Below are 18,188 nucleotides of genomic sequence, written 5' to 3'. Positions count from 1 at the left end.
TACTGGCCAATACTTAACTTAGGAAGAGCCCACCAGGTCAGGGAAACGAATGGCTTGTCCAATCAGATCTGGCCCACGGGATCCAAAAGGCTGCTACAGGTCAGTGGCTAGGTGTCTTTACCGGATAGCGATCGCTGGATTCAAACTTACTGTTGCCGGTTGCTGTTCTTGCGAAGGTCTCGAGCAGGCGAAGAGGAGAGAGAGAGAGATCTGAACTTGGACCCTCACTTTTATAGGGCCCAGGGGCTTCCCGCCTCCCGGGGCGGCCCTTGACCCTGAGTCCCAAGTGATTGGATCTGTCCCCAATCTCTGGGGTCGATGTGTCCAATGGTGAGGCGATTCCTCGATCGGGGGGTGGCCGCTCACCTGTCTTTGTTTCGGCCACTGCAGGCGCCGACAGGTCTGGCCCGGTATTCAATTGCTAATATGTTGCAATTGTTCCCGGGGATAGCCGATTTAACTGCAGCTGTCTGGATAGATTGGCTGCAAACAGTCCTGAATGTAACTGCAAATATCTGGGTTGATGGGCTGTTGATAGCCCTGAGTATTGATCTGGGCTAACTTCCCCAGAGCCGAATATGCAATACTGTCTGCAGCTGCCTGCTTGTGTCTTCTTAGCTGCTTTTCCCAGCAGTCTTTCGGGTTAGCCATTTTAAACTGGGTTTTGGCCAGATTAATCGGGACGCAGCCATTTTACGTGGCTACAGAAGCCGCCCCACTACTGCTGCGAGCAACGACGGAGAATTCGGCGCCCACCAAATCTCAAAATAACTGCAACGGGACGGAAAAGTCCCGCTTCCGTGAACAGACGGAGAATCCCACCCTCTGGGCAAGATCTACCGGTTGCGTTGCACCCCGAAAGGCAGAGCAGCACAGCCGGTAGATGCTGAGAAATCCCACTTCTGGGATCAACCGGGCTCGCCATGCCTCACGAGATCTAACGCGATCTCACGAGACATCATGTGAATCCCGCCCTTTGCGGGCAGAATCATTTTCTGGCAAATCTGCATATTAGAGTGAGACATCTAGTCTCACTCTAATATGCATTCCTGAGATCTAACCATGGTGTGGGACCTAACTTCCTCAGCTTGGAGACCTCGGGTGAGTGCCGTTCAGACCTGGTTTCCACAAAGGAGGACTAGACGGTATGGCTCTCGCGGGGGCCTTCCAGGGGATCAGAGGCCCCCCCCAGGTACTTGCCCTCTGGGCAGGGTGACATCATGGTACTGCCGGTACCATCCAGGCACCCTGGCACTATTCGAATAGATCATGCCCTATAATTCCAAGTCAGGAAGGTGAGTGACTTAGAGGGGATCTTGCAGGTGATAGTGTTCCCAGGTTTTTGCTGTTCTTGTCCTTCTAGATGGTAGTGGTCACAGGTTTGGAAAGTGCTGTTGAAGCACCCTTGGTGAGTTCCTGCAGTGCATCTTGTAGATTTGCACACAGCTGTCATTGTGCATTAGTAGCGGGGGGACTGCAGGTTTACATTGGTGGATGGGATGCAAACTAAGCGGGCTGATTTATCGAGCCTCTTGAGAGTTGTTGAAGCTGTACTCAGACAGGCAAGTGCAGAGTATTCCATTGCACTCATGACTTTTGTCTTGTAGGACAGGCTTTGGGAAATCAGGAAGTGAGTTACTTTTCACAGATCTCCTAGCCTCTGACCTGCTCTTGTAGCCACAGTATTTATATGGTTAATCCAGTTCTGTTTCTGGTCAATGGTAACTCCCAGGATGCTGATAACAGTGGATTCAACGATGGTAATGCCATTAAATGTCAAAGGAAGATAGTCAGAGTCTCACTTGGGCATGGTCATTGCCTGGCACTTGTGTCGCTCTTGTAAGTTACAAGGAGGTCGGATGGGAGTCCAAAATGGCAAAGGGATTTGACAAGTTTGGAATGGCAAGTTCTACTTCTACTTCTTGATGACCAATAACTAGAAGGCATGAATTTTAGGTCATTGACAAAATGAAAAATTAGGGGAATGTCTGAGGTTACATGGAATAGTTAGGATGTGGACTATCCAACCTGAAATAGTGGTAGAAGCAGAATCCATAATATTTGGAAAGTAGACTTTTAATCAGGTATAGTGAGCGTGACGGATCTCAGGATTAACTGGATATTTCTTTCATAGCAGTTAGGGCTCAGTGGGTGGCTTTCGTTTGCACTCAAGCATTTCACAATTCTATTATTCAATCCAAGCATGAGAGAGTTTTGATGGCATTTTCCAGTAATCACAGGAAGCATTTTTTAAAAATAAATTCCACGCATTAACAAAGGACCACCTTGAACACTGTGCAATGCTCCACAGTGACCATAAAAATTATTCCAGGACCTAACATTAAAGTAAATCCCTCAATCTGGCCAACCATTCCCTTGGTGGGCTTTGCATTTTGGCATTCTGTGCTGATGTTCAGCACTGCCTTCAGTACAGAACTCCAAACAAAAGGAGAGATGCAGAATATGTTTCTGGATATGCCACTCCCAAGACCTAAAGCACTTCATCCTTCCACTCTTCTCAGGAATTTTGCCATAGTCCATTTGAAGTTGAACTGTCGTAGTAGTGTCCTTTTACACCACAAGAGGACCTCATGGAGCCAGCTGAACTTGTGAAACCGGCATCTCAATCTACGACAGAGGTCGAAGGTCGTTATCCATTAGCGCGACAATTTGCTTTTAATTATCACCTTTAAAAAAGGAGAAAGAAATTAACCAAAGCAGGTAGCAAATTTTCCAAGCTACTTGGAGAAGGGGCATAGGAGGTCTACTGTAATGGTATCAGGATTGAAGGATTTCAAGTTGCATGGGGAGACTGGAGAAGTTAGGATTGTTCTCCTCAAAGCAGAGCAGGTCAAAGGAAGATTTTATGGAGGCATTCAAAATCATGAATGGTTCTGATCGAATGAAAAGGAGAAATGGTTTTCACTGGCAGGAAGGTGAAGGACCAGAGGATACAGATAATTGACAGCGTAATCCCTAAATTTCTTTTAACGCAGTGAGTTATGGTCAGGAATGCGTGGTCCGGCGCAGTGTTTAGCACTACTAAATATGGTGCCGAGGATCCGGGTTTGATCCCGGCCCCGGGTCACTGTCTGTGTGGGGTTTGCACATTTTACCCGTGTCTTCGTGGGTTTCACACCCACAGTCCAAAGATGTGCAGGTTAGGTGGATTAGCCACACTAAATTGCTCCTTAATTGGAAAAAAAATAATTGGCCACTCCAAATTTATTTAAAAACATTTTTTAAATGTAAATTTTTTTTAAAGGAGTGCGCCGTCCAAAAGGGTGATGGAAGCAGATTCAATCGGAACTTTCAAAAGCAACTTGATAAATATCCGAAGTGGCAAGATCTGCAGATTTATTGGGAAAGAGCAGGAGAGTGAGACTAATCGAATAGCTCGGAATGGCCTTCTTCTAAGAAAGCTATAAAGGAAAGAAATTAGCTTAGCTTGGTGCACAGGAGGTCCTGTAGCTCAGTGACAATATCTCTGGGTCCAAATCCCATTTCAGGACTTTTTGGCTGTGGGAAGTGCATGGCTGAACACGTTGATTTCCTGCATGTAAATCCTTCCAGTCTACCCATTTGCCAGCTGTAAAGAGTCTTCTGGTAAGCCATACTGCAGAAGGCCACTACGGTACTTTGCCAAACATAAAAATGGAACTCAGTGTAAGTCTATGGTCACCAATGCCCTCTTAAGATGCGGTAGCTGAAAACGGAGCTTGGTAGAACTTCCAATCCCCGAGACAGCCACCAAAGGTTTCTTCGCAGTCCCAGTTGAGGTGAAGTACATTGAATCTTTTTTTTAAATCTGATATTCACGAAACCCATTGTTGTATTCTATGATCTTATTCTAGGATTAATGAGCTATCTATTGCCGTGGAGAGGCTGAAGGTACAGAATGCTGAAAAGGAGAGAACAATCATGTCACTCAACCGGACCATAGAGAAGTTGGTAAATGAGCACTATGGCTACTGTATGGCCTTGTGGGGAGGAATAGCAGAAGGACATAAGAAATTACGGGCAGGGGAATCCAGTCAGCCCCATGGGAGACTTGTCCAAAATGCCCTTGCACAAGACCACAGCAGGAAATTCAAGGTCATCAATATTAATTTTGGAACAATATTCCATTGCGAAGGGAGGTGGCAATGTGCAATCCACTAAAAGGGGATTTCAAGCAACGGAACAGAATCAGTGGCACTCCAAATTCAAAATATCAGTGTAACAAAAACAATTTGGAAAAGAAAATGGTTTCATTCAACAGATAATTTGGCAGGGCTATTTCCTGCAGCATGTTGACTGAACCAGCTGATCTGACTGGCAATACGTTGTGGTGATTCTGTGCCTGACAGGATATTCAACCACCTCTCACCATTACTCTGATGGTAGTGGCACAGTGGGATTCAGACTCTTCACTGTCTATTTGGACACTGGTGAATCAGGTGAAACCTGCATAGCCTGGAGGAATGACCATTGCAGCATTTCAGCTAGTTGGCGTGGTTTGGGCTTGGCACCGAGGCCTCACTCACTGTCTCATGAGCGGCACTGGCATCCTTGAAAGTGTGCCTCCAGAAAGAGGTGGAACACTTTGGGCAGAATGGAATGGAAATTTTGAGATGCATTTGGCCAGATTCTCCTTTGTGTGTTCCCACTATAAAATTAAGTCTGCTGTTTCAAATATTTCGAAAATATTTTTAATTTTCCTTTCATGAGCCGAACAAAGCCTTTGGGCTTAGAACCTTGTGGAACACAGATAGTTTCTCCATGTTCATACCATGATATGTATGTTGTTTGAATTCGCTACGGTCCGTTTGATCTGATCTGACCGCTTGTCAGTCCTTTCCAGGGAATTTTTAAGTAACGGTTGGGATAGAGGAAGCAATTGTTGCCACCCCAACCTTTCACAGACTACCCTCTTCACATGTGAGTTGCTAATTCTCAAACTTGGCTGATCACAGGAATCGGGAAAAACTGAAATTACAAGTGAAACTTTGGAGAACGAAGCTCTGAGGGCCGAGATAGAATCCTTACGTCAAACCTTACACAACATTACTCAGGTACAAAAACAGGAGTCGGTGCATGAAAGGCGTCTGTTGATCAGCTCTTCTAAGGTGCGCTGCAGTGATAGGTGGTTGGAATCAGATTATTTACAATTGCTCCTTAGAATGCCATGGGAGCACATGGGGAGAGAGTCACTTACAGGCAGCATCCACCCGGGGTTGAATATTGGAGACACAAAGCTAAATTAATATTCTAGAACTTCCCTTGTGGAACTGGCAGTACTTATAAAGAACGTTCCCGCAGGAATTTCAGTGGGTGGGGTAGAGTCCACGCTGGGGCGAATGATGGATCGGCTGTGGAAGGAGATTCAATGGGTGGGATGGGGTGCATATGGACTACGAAAGAGGTTCTGCTAAAGGGTCTCATTGAAGTCTTCCAGAGGTTCATTAGGGTGCCTCTGCCACCCCTGGCCACATTAAATGGACTTCCTGCTCATCATGGTGCTTTATCACTGATTTGTCTCCTCCTCAACAACGACAGGCTCCCTGTTGGTGACAGAGGACATGTCGAATGCCATCTTATAATAATAATCCCTGGCTCGAGAAGATTGGGCAACATCACTCTGGGGGTGACGAGGGGTGTATTTTAGTGGTGGAGAGGTGATGGTGGGAGGAGGCAGTACATTAATGTGACAACCCTCCTCTGGTAAGAAGTAAGTTCAGACTACAAATCTGGGCCTGTAAAAACTTTTCCGGATAACATTTTAAAATGTGCAAGCATTTACATTGGTTATTCTGCCTTTCTTTCATAGGTTGCTGTTGCTGATGCAGAGTCTATGATCTCCCCCTCCAGGGAAGGGGCTACCGAAGGGACTGAGCCTGGTAGTGTAAGGCTCAGCTCACCCCTCCTGTCAGGGTCACCGGTGTTGCGCACACCTTCCCCTCGCAGGCGCAGGTCACCTACCCGTTCCCAGTCTCCACTTCGCAGCGTGTCACCATCTTTTGGTGATTCCACATTGTCTGCGGTCCAATTGACTCTACAAAGACGACAGCTCCAGGTTCAGGTGAGCAGAGAGGAAAGTCTTTAATCAACGTGCATTATAGGGTCAGGTATATTCCATCAAGCCTTTGGAAGGTCACTGTGCAGGGATTGCAGCTGAGGCACATGCTGAGCTGGGAATGCTTAAGGAGAGTTTGAGGATAGCCTAGCCGGTGTTAGTGGAAGAGCTCCAAGAAATCTCACAGTTCGGAGAGTAACGGGAGCACTGAGGAGATTCAAAGTGAATTCCTGACAGCTGTGGCACACCTTGGTTTAGTCTCAGGAGAAGCAAAGGAACCCTAAAGATCCAGTAAAATAAAGGGGAACTCTATTAAAAATACAACTGGAAGTGTGCTGTTGACACATTTGGTGTTAAAAAGTGTTTCTGAAATTACTGTTAAGTTAGTAGTAGTTTAATACTGTTTACATTGTTTAATACTTGCATTGTAACAATTTCTGTTTAAAATATGAAATCGGGTGGCATAATTCTTTCAGTTAATAACTGGGAGTCCATTTTGTTTTAAAGTTACTAGTCCCAAGGTTGTAACATCTCAAGCCATGGCTGGCTACACATTCCCAATCATTCAGTTGATTGTCCAGAGGCTCAGTTCAGTATGATTGCGATAGTATCCTCTATATCTAAAACATGCTATAACTGGCCTGAGAGTGCTTGATGCCAATGCTGAATGGCTGAAATTAGAAATCACCCTGACACTCTTCACCTTGAGAATCACATATTTGGCACAAAAAATAATGATATTTGAGAGGAGACTTGTATTTTACAAAGAACTATTTGAAAGGATCAGGGCAGCACGGTAGCACAAGTGATTAGCACTGTGGCTTCACAGCATCAGGGTCCCAGGTTTGGTTTCCTGCTGGGTCACTGTCTGTGTGGAGTTTGCATGTTCTCCCCGTGTCTGCGTGGGTTTCCTCCGGGTACTCCAGTTTCCTCCCACAGTCCAAAGAAGCGCGGGTTAGTTGGATTGGCCATGATAAATTGCCCTTAGTGACCAAAAAAGGTTGGGAGGGGTTTACTGGGTTACGGGGATAGGGGGGAAGTGAGGGCTTAAGTGGGTCGGTCCAAACTCGATGGGCCGAATGGCCTCCTTCTGCACTGTATGTTCTATGTAAACTATGTAACACTAGAGTTCTTTCTATAAGAGATGAGGGGCAGGAATAGGTTAAATAGTTAACACAGCTTATCTTTGACTGCCTGTTCATACCTCCTGGAGAGGAATTGTGGCTTCGCAGTGGGTTGCGTGATCCACAAACTGCTCAGTCTGTAGTTTCTTCCCACCTCCCACCTTTTAGTTTGTTCACAGAAGTTCAAAGGCAGCCATGCATACCTGCGGTTGCAAAGATGTGAAGGCCAGGGAAAGATTGAAACCTTTCAACGAGTGTAACAACCTTGTTTATAATTCGTATTAAAAGGAGAGGGGAAAAGAAAAAGAGATTGCACAATAATTCTGTGAACTGCAGTCTGACAGGGGTGGAGGGAAAGAATTTTAAGTTGTGCGTGGTCTTGAATTGCATTTAATGAGATGAAAATAGCTCAGCTGATTTGCTGCTCAGTCTGTTGAGTGGCTTGAATTTAGAATTAGCGATGAAGGATTATGGAGCTTGAATAGTATTTTGCTGGCAATTAGTGGCACGTCATGCATTAATTTAGTGTGACACAGATTCGACCCAAGGAGTGAACAAATCCTCACTGTCCGACTTTAACCTTTGACTGCCATTGTCAAGGCAGAATTTCCTTCAGCATTGAATAGGAGGCAAGGAGGTGTATGCCTGTGAAGTCAAGGTGTGGAGCTGAGATTATAGAAGGAGAATTTTTGGGGGCGACACCTGCGGCCATCAGCTTGGACACACAACTGCAGGGCCATTGGCAGAAGTCATACGGCAGATTTCCCCTTGGGCTGTGGAATGAAGGGAAACCTAAGTGAGGCGGAATGAAGCAAGTTCAGAACAGCAAAAAAGCAAGTAGGTTTGCCGAGCAGACGGACTGTAAAAAAGCGGCATGCCCCACAGTATAATCTTTGCCCTTGGCCGGGCTGGCAGAGTTTTCAGCCAGGATCACAGCAGGGAGGCTAACATTGAGCACAGCATTGCTCAGCCAGCGAGGACAAACAGTCAGCTACATTGATCTACGTTATGCTACACTCCATGGCGAATACCTTCACAACATTCCTGGGATAATTCAGTCAGGCAAAACACCCTGAGAGGAAAGGCAACAGGCAGGAAGACACGGCCAGGGATAGGATTATAATGCCATATTAGAAATACTGTTAGGGGTTGGTGGGAATAGGAATATAGCACCAGATTAGAGATAAGGCTTTATCTTCGGTCAGAGATAGGTTTATTGCAGTCTCAGGCTGGAGTGCTGGATTAGCGATGAGGTTAAAGCAATTTACTTTCATCCTTTCTTTTGATGTCAGGAAGCAGCAGGTTGGAGCTGGACAAATAGAGCTACATGAGTTGCAGGTTTCCCACAGATTCATGGCGTTATTGACTGCACCCTTGTCACGCTGGAAGCTGCTTCATACAAGCATCAAAATTCAAGCAGCATTTTCTCAGCCGAGTCCTGAAGCAGTAACTCACTCTCAGTCGGAGCACTGATGCGTGGATGATCACGTTGTTTCTCAAATCCAGTGCAGCAGCTACACATATCAGACCAAAATACCATTCCAGACCGTCAAGTGCTGACTCGGGTTGGAGTGGCCGAAGGGGTTAAAAAAAGGTTGAATGATTTCCCCAGTTGCCTTGAAATCTAGCCCAGTAGTATTATAAGTCTCGGGCCATTGCAATTGGCCTTTACCTGTCAGCCCTTGTCAAGCAGGGGAATGAGTTATTGGCCTAGCTGCTTTGATCACAGTTGCATTCTTCATACATTTAATACAGCTCACTGGCACTGCAAGCTGCATTTTCTTGGGGGAAAAAAACAAAATCAAAAATTTGAAGGTTCCCATCACAGTTATTAGGAAGTCCTGGGTGCAGTGGAGAGATTTCCTGCCTTCGAGTCAGAGCTGTGGGTTCGAGTCCCACTCCAGGACCCCAGGAAGGTGCGTTCGTAACAGAGCCAAGCAGATTGATTATCATCCTGCAAATTCTTCGAATACAGGCTGTAAGAGTGGGAGAAATTCCAGGTCAGCCATGAAGATGGAAAGGAATTGGAGCCTCTACCATCACTGTTCATAGTTCCAGAGTACAACGTGCATGTAATAGTGCATGTTGTCATGGCAACGCCAACTCCCTGACTGAACTATAACCACTTACAGTTATTATTTGTAAGCTATTATTATGGAAGGATTTACTGATGTTTATCCCTGTCACACTATTGCCAGGGTGGGACGTACTCAACATGCTTAATCAGAGTGCAAGTCTCAATTCAGGCAGGCAGGCTTCTTATGCACCTTTTGAATGCAGTATCAGTAATGAGAATTTCCCAGGCAATTTTAGCACAGGTGAGATGCACAGTTAAGCTTGTTGTACTCTGCCCCACCAAAGGCTCCTGGGACAGAAACTGCAAAGATTCAGTACAGGGTAAAGCTCCCCAACACTGTCCCATCAAACACTCAGGGAAGACACAGCATTTTTTAGTTACAGAGGGACAAATTTCCATTGGGAAACTGCTCCAAAACATTGATTTCTTTCCACACAAAGGCAGCAAAAATTGGTCTCCACAGCCTTCTGTGGCAATGAGTTCCAAAGGTTCACCACCCTCTGAAGAAATTTCTCATCATCTCAGATTAAAGGATCACCCCTTCAGCCTGAGCCTGTTCCATCGAGTTCCAGTCTCTCCTACTTGTGGAAACATCTTCTCCACGTCCACTCTATCCAGGACTCTCAGTATTCTATAAGTTTCAATAAGATCCCCCACATCCTTCTAAACTCCAATGAGTACAAACCCAGAGTCCTCAACTGCTCCTCAGATGACAAGCCTTTCATTCCCGGGGTCATTCTTGTAAACCTCCTCTGGACCCCATCCAAGGCCAGCACATCCTTCCTTAGAGTGGGGCCCAAAACTGCTCACATTATTCCAAATGGTGTCTGGTCAGAGCCTTATACAACCTCAGCAATACATCCCTACTCTTGTATTCTAGCCCTCTCGAAATGAATGCTAACATTGCATTTGCCTTCCTAACTACCGATTGAAACTTCACATAACCTGAAGAGAATCTTGAACTACTTCTAAGTCCCTTTGTGCTTCAGATTTCCGAAGCCTTTCAATCTTTTAAAAAATAGTCTATAGGCAGGATTCTCCATTTGGGAGATCAAGTTGTCCCGCAGGAGGAGAATTGCTACTGATTTGCACTCAGGAAACAATTCAGTATCCCACACCATGCAAATTTACCTTCTTTTATATTACTAATTTACACTCATATTTCATCTTCTCCCACCCTTATTGTCTTTTTAGTTGTTCTCTGCTTGCTTTTAAATGCTTCCCAATTCTCTGGCTTCCCGCTAATCCTCGTCACCTTGTATGCTTTTATACTGTCCCGGACGTCCCTCGTCAGCCATGGATGCCCTGTCCTCCCCTGAGCATGTTTCCTCCTCTGTTCATTTTTAACTACTCATTGGCCCAGTTCCTGCGGTTAGGGTTAAAACCAAACCTGGAAAAAAGGTCCCTCTGCATTGTCCAGTCAGAGACTCTGAGATTTGGTGAAGTACGAGTTAGATACAAAGTAAAGCTTCCTCCACACTGACCCTTTGTAGTTCACTTAGTGTCCGGTCACTGTTCACTGTGGCTGTTATACCAACTTGTCTTGTGGCCGTGCCAGTTCAATTTATTCACCTCAGTGGCTCCCTCAGGAGCAATTGTGAATAAAATGAACCAAAGCAGAAGTTTGAGAATGTTGATCATTCATTCTTCTTTGCAAATTCATGACCTTTAAAAAAATCTTCGAAGATTAATTCTCTGTGTATAATGGCTTGCAAGAAGCAAGTCAATTTATAACGTGTGAAGTGCGGCCATGTTCTCAGGAGCTGTTTGGAAAATTGGATGCTGTTCAGGACGTGGCCAGCTCGTTGAAGAAGCAGTTGGGGGAGAGTGAGAGTGAGCGAAGGCTACTGGAACAGAGGATGGTGAAGCTGAAAGATGAGGCAGAGGACTCGAGCCGAGCCAGGGATGATGCCAAGAGAGATGCCGCCCGTTACCGATCCTCTTTGGAAATCATTGGAAGGTGAGAGTTGGTGTTACGTGCGGAGAAGGTGGATCAAGCCAAACTTGGTTAGGGATGAATTCAGGGCTGTGCCATTGAGCAGTAAAGGTGTGTTTCTACTGTTTCAATATATTATCAAAGTGAGAAAGCTGAATCCAGGTTTCATCTTTTGCCCGGCGACACGATCCATTCGTGAAGTGATGGCTTTGGTCCCGACATCAGGGTGAAAAACAATCCCAACCCGCACCAGTCAGCAACAACAAGGGCTTTTATTACCACAGGCGTCCTCCAAATTGCCTGCCTGCGGGCCTACCAGCTAATCTGTTTAGCACAGGGCTAAATCGCTGGCTTTGAAAGCAGACCAAGGCAGGCCAGCAGCATGGTTCAATTCCCGGAACAGCCTCCCCGAACAGGCGCCGGAATGTGGCAACTAGGGGCTTTTCACAGTAACTTCATTTGAAGCCTACTTGTGACAATAAACAATTTTCATTTCATTTTCATTTCATCTAGCATGGCAGGTGGGCTCTTCATGCTGTTGCTCAGTGAAGCCTCAGCAGTGTCACTGGGGGAGGTGATCATTGCTAAGATTTGCAGGAGATAACCCAGGTAAGTAAAACAAAAAAGAAAATCACCTGGCTCAGTGTCAAAGTGGAAACCCCAGCAGGGAGATTGTAGCGGATGCAGGAGGCCGCCTTCGCTGCCTGCCATTCTTAGGGTTGCCTCACCTGGTACTCTGGCTTCTTCGTTCCGCTAGCAGCCTTCCAATCTGACGGGGTTTGCTGCGCGTTCAGCAAATGCCAGCTGTAAAATGGCCCCTAATTGGGCCTTTATATATGAAAGCTGGCTGGCTGCCCTACTGAAGCAAGCAGCCTCTCTGTTTCTGCTTCCGTGGCTGGGATGGTGCCCGAGCAGCAGGATCAAATCGAGAACGCAATTACAACCCCCCCCTCCCTACACCTACTCTCCCCACCTCCCGGCGGTTGGTAAAATCCTGGTCATTTGGTGTGTTTTGCAAAATGAGATCGCAGACAAACAGAGCCCCTTTGAACTAGAAATGTTAAGATTTCATCAATAAAGGTGGCACCTCTGACAATGCAAAACTTGCTCAGTACCGCAGTACTGTGTCAGCCTAGATTTTATGTGCTTAATCTCTGGAATGGAACTTGTACCCGTGACTTTCTGACACTGTGTCACACACTGAGCCATGGCTTGCAGCCACTGATCTTCACTGAATTTGAGTCACTTTCCTCGCTGTTGCTGGGAAAGTTAATTGGAAATGAGTTTGAACAGAGAATGCCACTTTGCACATCCAAATAAAATCCAGGAACACATTTCCCGATAGCTTCGAGACTGTAGTGTATATTCATGTGAACGCTCGTGCATTGGTCAGGAAAAAAAAATTGCTTGGTGGATTTCTGCCAATTGGAAACTCAAAGCCTCTTTGTAGAGATGGCAGTGCAGCTTAGTGGGGAGAACACCTCGTAAGACTGTTGTGTTTTGGCTCATATTCCATCCAGAGTTGTTTTTCATTTTCAAAACAATTTGATGAAGATCCAACCTCAGTGAAGGGCCGCTCCCTTTAGTTCGGAAATGTCATTAAAAACTGTCCACGGTTTATGGGTCTTGATCACGAGCTTCATTTCTCACCTTAAGGCACATCCCCATAAGGCACCCAATGTACGACCTCTCACCGGCAAACCTGGACGACGACCTCTCACCGGCAAACCTGGACTTCCTATGAAGTAAAAAGGGCGTTGTGCTCAAGAGGTATTTGCTTGCCTCAGACGAGCAGCCCCATTAATTGCTTCTTGGCTACACGTGCGACTTCTGATGCACATCGCTTCAGAAGATGTAAGGCAGGTGATGCTGGAAGTGCTCAGCAGATCAGGTAGCATTGGTGGAGCTAGAGAGAGAGAGAGTGGGGGGGGAAAGAGGGCTCAGGGCTGACCTGATTAATACTACACCCCTGTATGCTTCACCCGATGCCGGTGTCTATGTATTTACATTGTGTACCTTGTGTTGCCCTATTATGTATTTTCTTTTTATTTTATTTTATTTTCATGTACTTAATGATCTGTTTGAGCTGCTCGCAGAAAAATACTTTTCACTGTTCCTCGGTACACGAGACAATAAAGAAATCCAATCCAATAATGTTTCAGGTCAGTCACCATTTCAGAAGATGATTGATTTCAGTTGTGCCACATTTTTGTAACAGCCTAACTTACCAAGCAAGTTTATCGTTCCAGCAATGAGCACAACCGGTTAGAGTCAGCCCAACCACATCAGCTTTTGAGCCAGTTTATGAAAGGTTTAAAAAAAAATAAACCCATCAGTTGAATTTCTTTGGTCTTCTTTCCAGATCTTCCAATGAGAATGTTGGCATATGTTGCCCAGAAACAGAACGACTGCTAATTACAATACAATCATATCTGTGCAGAGGGTGAAAGCTGTTTCTCATTGTTCGGTCAAATGTGACCAGTGTTTATACCTAGAAAAATCTTCAGCTTGTAATTTAAAAAAAATATTTATTTATTCTCCTTTTTCGCATTTTCCCCCAAATGTACACCCACCAACAATAAACAATAATCAGTAACAAATATGTCAATCCCCATATCAATAACAATGATCCTACCCTCCCACCAAACCCAAAACATTCGCCCGCATGTTCACATAAACAACTGACAAAAAGAAATCAGGGATCACCCTTAGTCACCATTAGCACCCACCAGCCCCCTCCCCCCCATCCCTCCCCCCCCCCCCAACTAATGTTCGATGTTATCCAGTTCTTGAAAGTGCATAATGAATAATGCCCATGAATTGTAGAACCCCTACATCCTTCCCCTCAGTTCAAACTTAACCTTCTCAAGGGTCAAGTATTCCAACAGATCCCCCCGCCGCGCCAGGGCACAGGGTGGAGAGGCTGCCCTCCAACCCACCAGGATCCGTCTTCGGGCGATCAACGAGGTGAAGGCTACAACATCTGCCTCCGCACCCGTTTCCAACCCTGGCGGGTCCGACACCCTGAATATGGCCTCCCTGGGGCCCGGGTCCAGTTTCACGAACACCACTTTAGAAATTACCCTAAAAACCTCCTTCCAGTAATCCTCTAGTTTTGGACAGGACCAAAACATATGAATGTGATTAGCGCCCCCCCCTCCCCCCACCCCCCTCAACGTTCACACACATCTTCAACTCCTTCAAAGAATCGGCTCATCCTCGCCCTCGTGAGGTGTGCTCTGTATACCACCTTCAGCTGTGTCAGCCCCAACCTCGCGCACGAGGTGGAGGCATTCACTCTCCGGAGCACCTCATACCAGAACCCCTCCTCCATAAGCTCTCCCAACTCTTCCTCCCACTTTGCTTTGATCCCCTCCAGTGGTGCCTTCTCCTCTTCCAAAATAGCTCCGTAGACCGCTGACACTACCCCCTTCTCCAGTCTCCCTGTCGTCAGCACCTCCTCCAGAAATGTGGAGGCCGGCTCCTCCGGGAGGTTCTGTATCTCCTTTCTGGCAAAATCTCGAACCTGCATGTATCTAAACATTTCCCCCTGCTCCAGCCCATACTTTGCTTCCAGCTCCTTCAATCCTGCAAACCGACCCCGAAAAAACAAATCTTTCAGTGTCTTAATCCCCTTCCCCTCTCATTTCTGAAAATTTGCATCCCACCTCCCTGGTTCAAATCTGTGGTTCCCCCGAAACCGCATTTCCCTTGACCCTACCCCCAACCCGAAGTGTTGGCGAAACTGCCTCCAAATTCTCAATGAAGCTATTATTACCGGACTCCCTGAATACTTCCCCGGGGCTATCTGGAGCGGCGCTGTTGCTCGTGCTTTCAATCCTGACCCCCTGCACAAACTCTCCTCCATTCTGACCCACTGGGAATCAACCCCTCTGACCCAGCTCCGCACCGTCTCCACATTTGCCGCCCAGTAGTAATACATCAGGTTCGGAAGACCCAAACCCCCTTCCTGCTTTCCCCTCTGTAAATGAAAATGAAAAATTAAAATCGCTTATTGTCACAAGTAGGCTTCAAATGAAGTTACTGTGAAAAGCCCCTAGTCGCCACATTCCGGCGCCTGTTCGGGGAGGCTGTTCCGGGAATTGAACCGTGCTGCTGGCCTGCCTTGGTCTGCTTTCAAAGCCAGCGATTTAGCCCAGTGCTAAACAGCACCTTTCTAACTCTGGCCACCTTCCCATCCCACATGAACAACGTAATCCTTCCCTCAATCTCTCTGAAAAAAGCCTTTGGCAGGAAAATCGGCAGGCACTGAAAAATAAACAGAAATCGTGGCAACACATTCATTTTAACCGCCTGTACCCGACCCGCCAGTGACAGAGGGAGACCATCCCACCTTGCCAGATCCACTTTCACTCTCCCCACCAAACTAGAAATGTTGTACCTGCGGAGCCCCCACCCCACTCCTGGGCAACCTGCACCCCCGAGTGAGTCCCTGCCCTACGGAATGGCAGCCCCCCCACCCCTGCCCCACACCCAGCCGAGATACCACAAAAAACTCACTCTTGTCCAGATTCAGCTTGTACCCCGAGAAAGACCCAAACACTCGATGCAGCTCCAATATTCCCCCTATCGACACACTCGGTTCCGACACGTATAACAGCAAGTCATCGGCAAATAAGGACACCCTATGCTCTATCCGCCCCCCCCCCCACACTATTCCTTTCCATACCCCCGAACTTCTTAATGCAATGGCCAACGGCTCAATCGCGAGTGCAAACAGCAGGGGGGACATAGGACATCCCTGTCTTGTCCCACGGTGGAGAGAAAAGTATCTCGAGCTGATGTTGTTTGTGCGGATACTTCCCCTCGGCTCCTTATATAGTAGCTTTACCCAATTCGCAAATCTTGGTCCAATCCCAAACCACTCCAGAACTGCCATCAAGTACCTCCATTCTACCCGGTCGAACGCCTTCTCAGCGTCCAATGCCACAACCACCTCTGTTTCCTTCCCCTCTGCCGGTGCCATAACGACGTTCAATACCCTTCTAATTATTCGAAAAGGGCTGCCTCCCTCTCACGAGTCCCGTCTGATCCTCCCCTATCACCTTCGGAAGGCACTCCTCCAGCCTACCAGCCAGTACCTTCGCCAATACTTTTGCGTCCACATTCAGAAGCGATATGGGCCTATACGACCCACACTCCGTCAGATCCTTATTTTTTTTAGGAACAGGGAGACCCATGCCTGCCCCAAGGTTTGCGGCAACACCCCCTTCCCTATCGCCTCTTCAAACATCCCCACCATCAGGGGTGCCAGCTTATCCTTGAATTTTTTATAATATTCCACTGGAAACCCATCCGGCCCTGCCACCTTCCCCGACTGCATCCGCCCAATCGCATCCTTTATCTCCTGCTCCACTGTCGCTCCTTCTAATGTAACCCTGTCCCTCTCCCCTAACCTCGGGTACTCCAACCCATCCAGAAATTCCTGCATCTCATGATCTCTCCCGGGTGGCTCTGACCTGTACAACTTCTCATAAAATTCCTCAAAAACCTTGTTAATCAGATCCGGCGCCACCACCAACTTCCCTGCCCTATCCCTCACCTGTACAATTTCCCTTGCCGCTGCTTCCCTCCGGAGCTGACCTGCTAACAGACCATGTTAGCCTTATCTCCATGTTTGTAAACTGCACCCCTTGACGCACCGCCTTCCTGGTAGATAGTCGTCAAAGCTTGCCTGTAGTCCCTTCCTCTTTTCCAGCTTTGCTGGGTCCCCATCCTCTGTATAACTCCTATCTACCTCCAACATCTCATCCATTATCCTCTGCCGCTTCAACCTCTCCTCTTTGTCCACCCTGGCCTTAAACAAGATCACCTCCCCCTCACCACCGCCTTTAGAGCCTCTCAGACGACCGCCTTCGACACCTCACCCGTACAGTTGAAACCTACATATTCCTTAATTACCTTTTCAATTTTGTCGCAGAACACTTCAGTCCCCCCCAAAGTCCCACATCTAATTTCCACTCTGGTCTCTGCGCTACCCCCTTCTCCAGCACCATATCCACCCAATGCGGAGCATGATCTGATACTGCAATTGCCGAGTATTCCGACCCCTTAACCCCAGCCAACAAAGCCTTCCCCACCACGAAAAAGTTGATCCGTGAATATACCTTGTGGACTGCTGAGAAAAACAAGTACTCCCGCTCCCTCGGGTGCAGAAACCTCCAAGGGTCCACCCCTCCCTCCAAGGGTCAACCCCTCCCTCCAAGTATCCACCCCTCTCTCTTCAGCTTGTAATATCAGCTGAGATTATTCTGTCTCAGAATAGGACTTGAACCCACAACCTCCTGACTCAAGAGGTTGGAACACTGCCAAATGCATCAATTCCATTCCACTTTTACTCTGCCCTTGGCCCAATGTCTGCTGATGTTTTTGCCCATTGTCTGCTGATGTTTCATGCTGAGCTGTTTTCTTGGTTGCTTTTAGAACCATAGAACTCCTGCAGTGCAGAAGGAGGCCATTCGGCTCATTGAGTCTGTGCTGACACTCTGAAAGAGCACCCTGCCTAGGCCCATGCCCCCACTCTATCATCATAACCCCACCTAACCTGTACATCCTTTGACACGAAGGGCCAAGTTAGCATGACCAATCCACCTAACCTGCAATTCTTGGACTGTGGGAGAAAACCGGAGCACCCAGATGAAACCCTTGCAGACATGGGGATAAAGTTCAAACTCCACACAGACACATTCTGGGGAGGGGGGTAGGGTAAGATACAAGTCCCAAGTCAACCTCAGCTTGAATGGGAACAGAAGCCTTGCTTTTATTCTGTGGCCCAGGGGCTGTTTAGCACAGGGCTAAATCGCTGGCTTTGAAGGCAGACCAAGGCAGGCCAGCAGCACCGTTCAATTCCCGTAACAGCCTCCCCGAACAGGCGCCGGAATGTGGCGACTAGGGGCTTTTCACAGTAACTTCATTTGAAGCCTACTTGTGACAATAAGCGATTTTCATTTCATTTTTCATTCTGAACCATATGTT

The 18,188-nt window shown here is 47.1% G+C and overlaps 1 protein-coding gene across 1 annotated transcript in view; it reads left to right on the top strand.

The window, feature by feature from the left end:
- crocc2 (ciliary rootlet coiled-coil, rootletin family member 2) overlaps nucleotides 1-18,188 on the top strand; it is a 432,771-nt gene that overhangs the window by 191,024 nt on the left and 223,559 nt on the right. The window contains exons 10-13 of the mRNA XM_072474929.1: nucleotides 3,855-3,951; nucleotides 4,956-5,054; nucleotides 5,810-6,061; nucleotides 11,017-11,216. Coding sequence (XP_072331030.1) covers nucleotides 3,855-3,951; nucleotides 4,956-5,054; nucleotides 5,810-6,061; nucleotides 11,017-11,216 — 648 coding nt within the window. The remainder of the gene's footprint in view (nucleotides 1-3,854; nucleotides 3,952-4,955; nucleotides 5,055-5,809; nucleotides 6,062-11,016; nucleotides 11,217-18,188) is intronic.

The sequence above is a fragment of the Scyliorhinus torazame genome, chromosome 14 (assembly GCF_047496885.1).
Source record: "Scyliorhinus torazame isolate Kashiwa2021f chromosome 14, sScyTor2.1, whole genome shotgun sequence".
NCBI classification, from domain to species: Eukaryota; Metazoa; Chordata; class Chondrichthyes; order Carcharhiniformes; family Scyliorhinidae; genus Scyliorhinus; species Scyliorhinus torazame.
The sequence above is the reverse complement of the archived record's forward strand: the minus strand, read 5'-3'. Positions and strand labels throughout refer to the sequence as shown.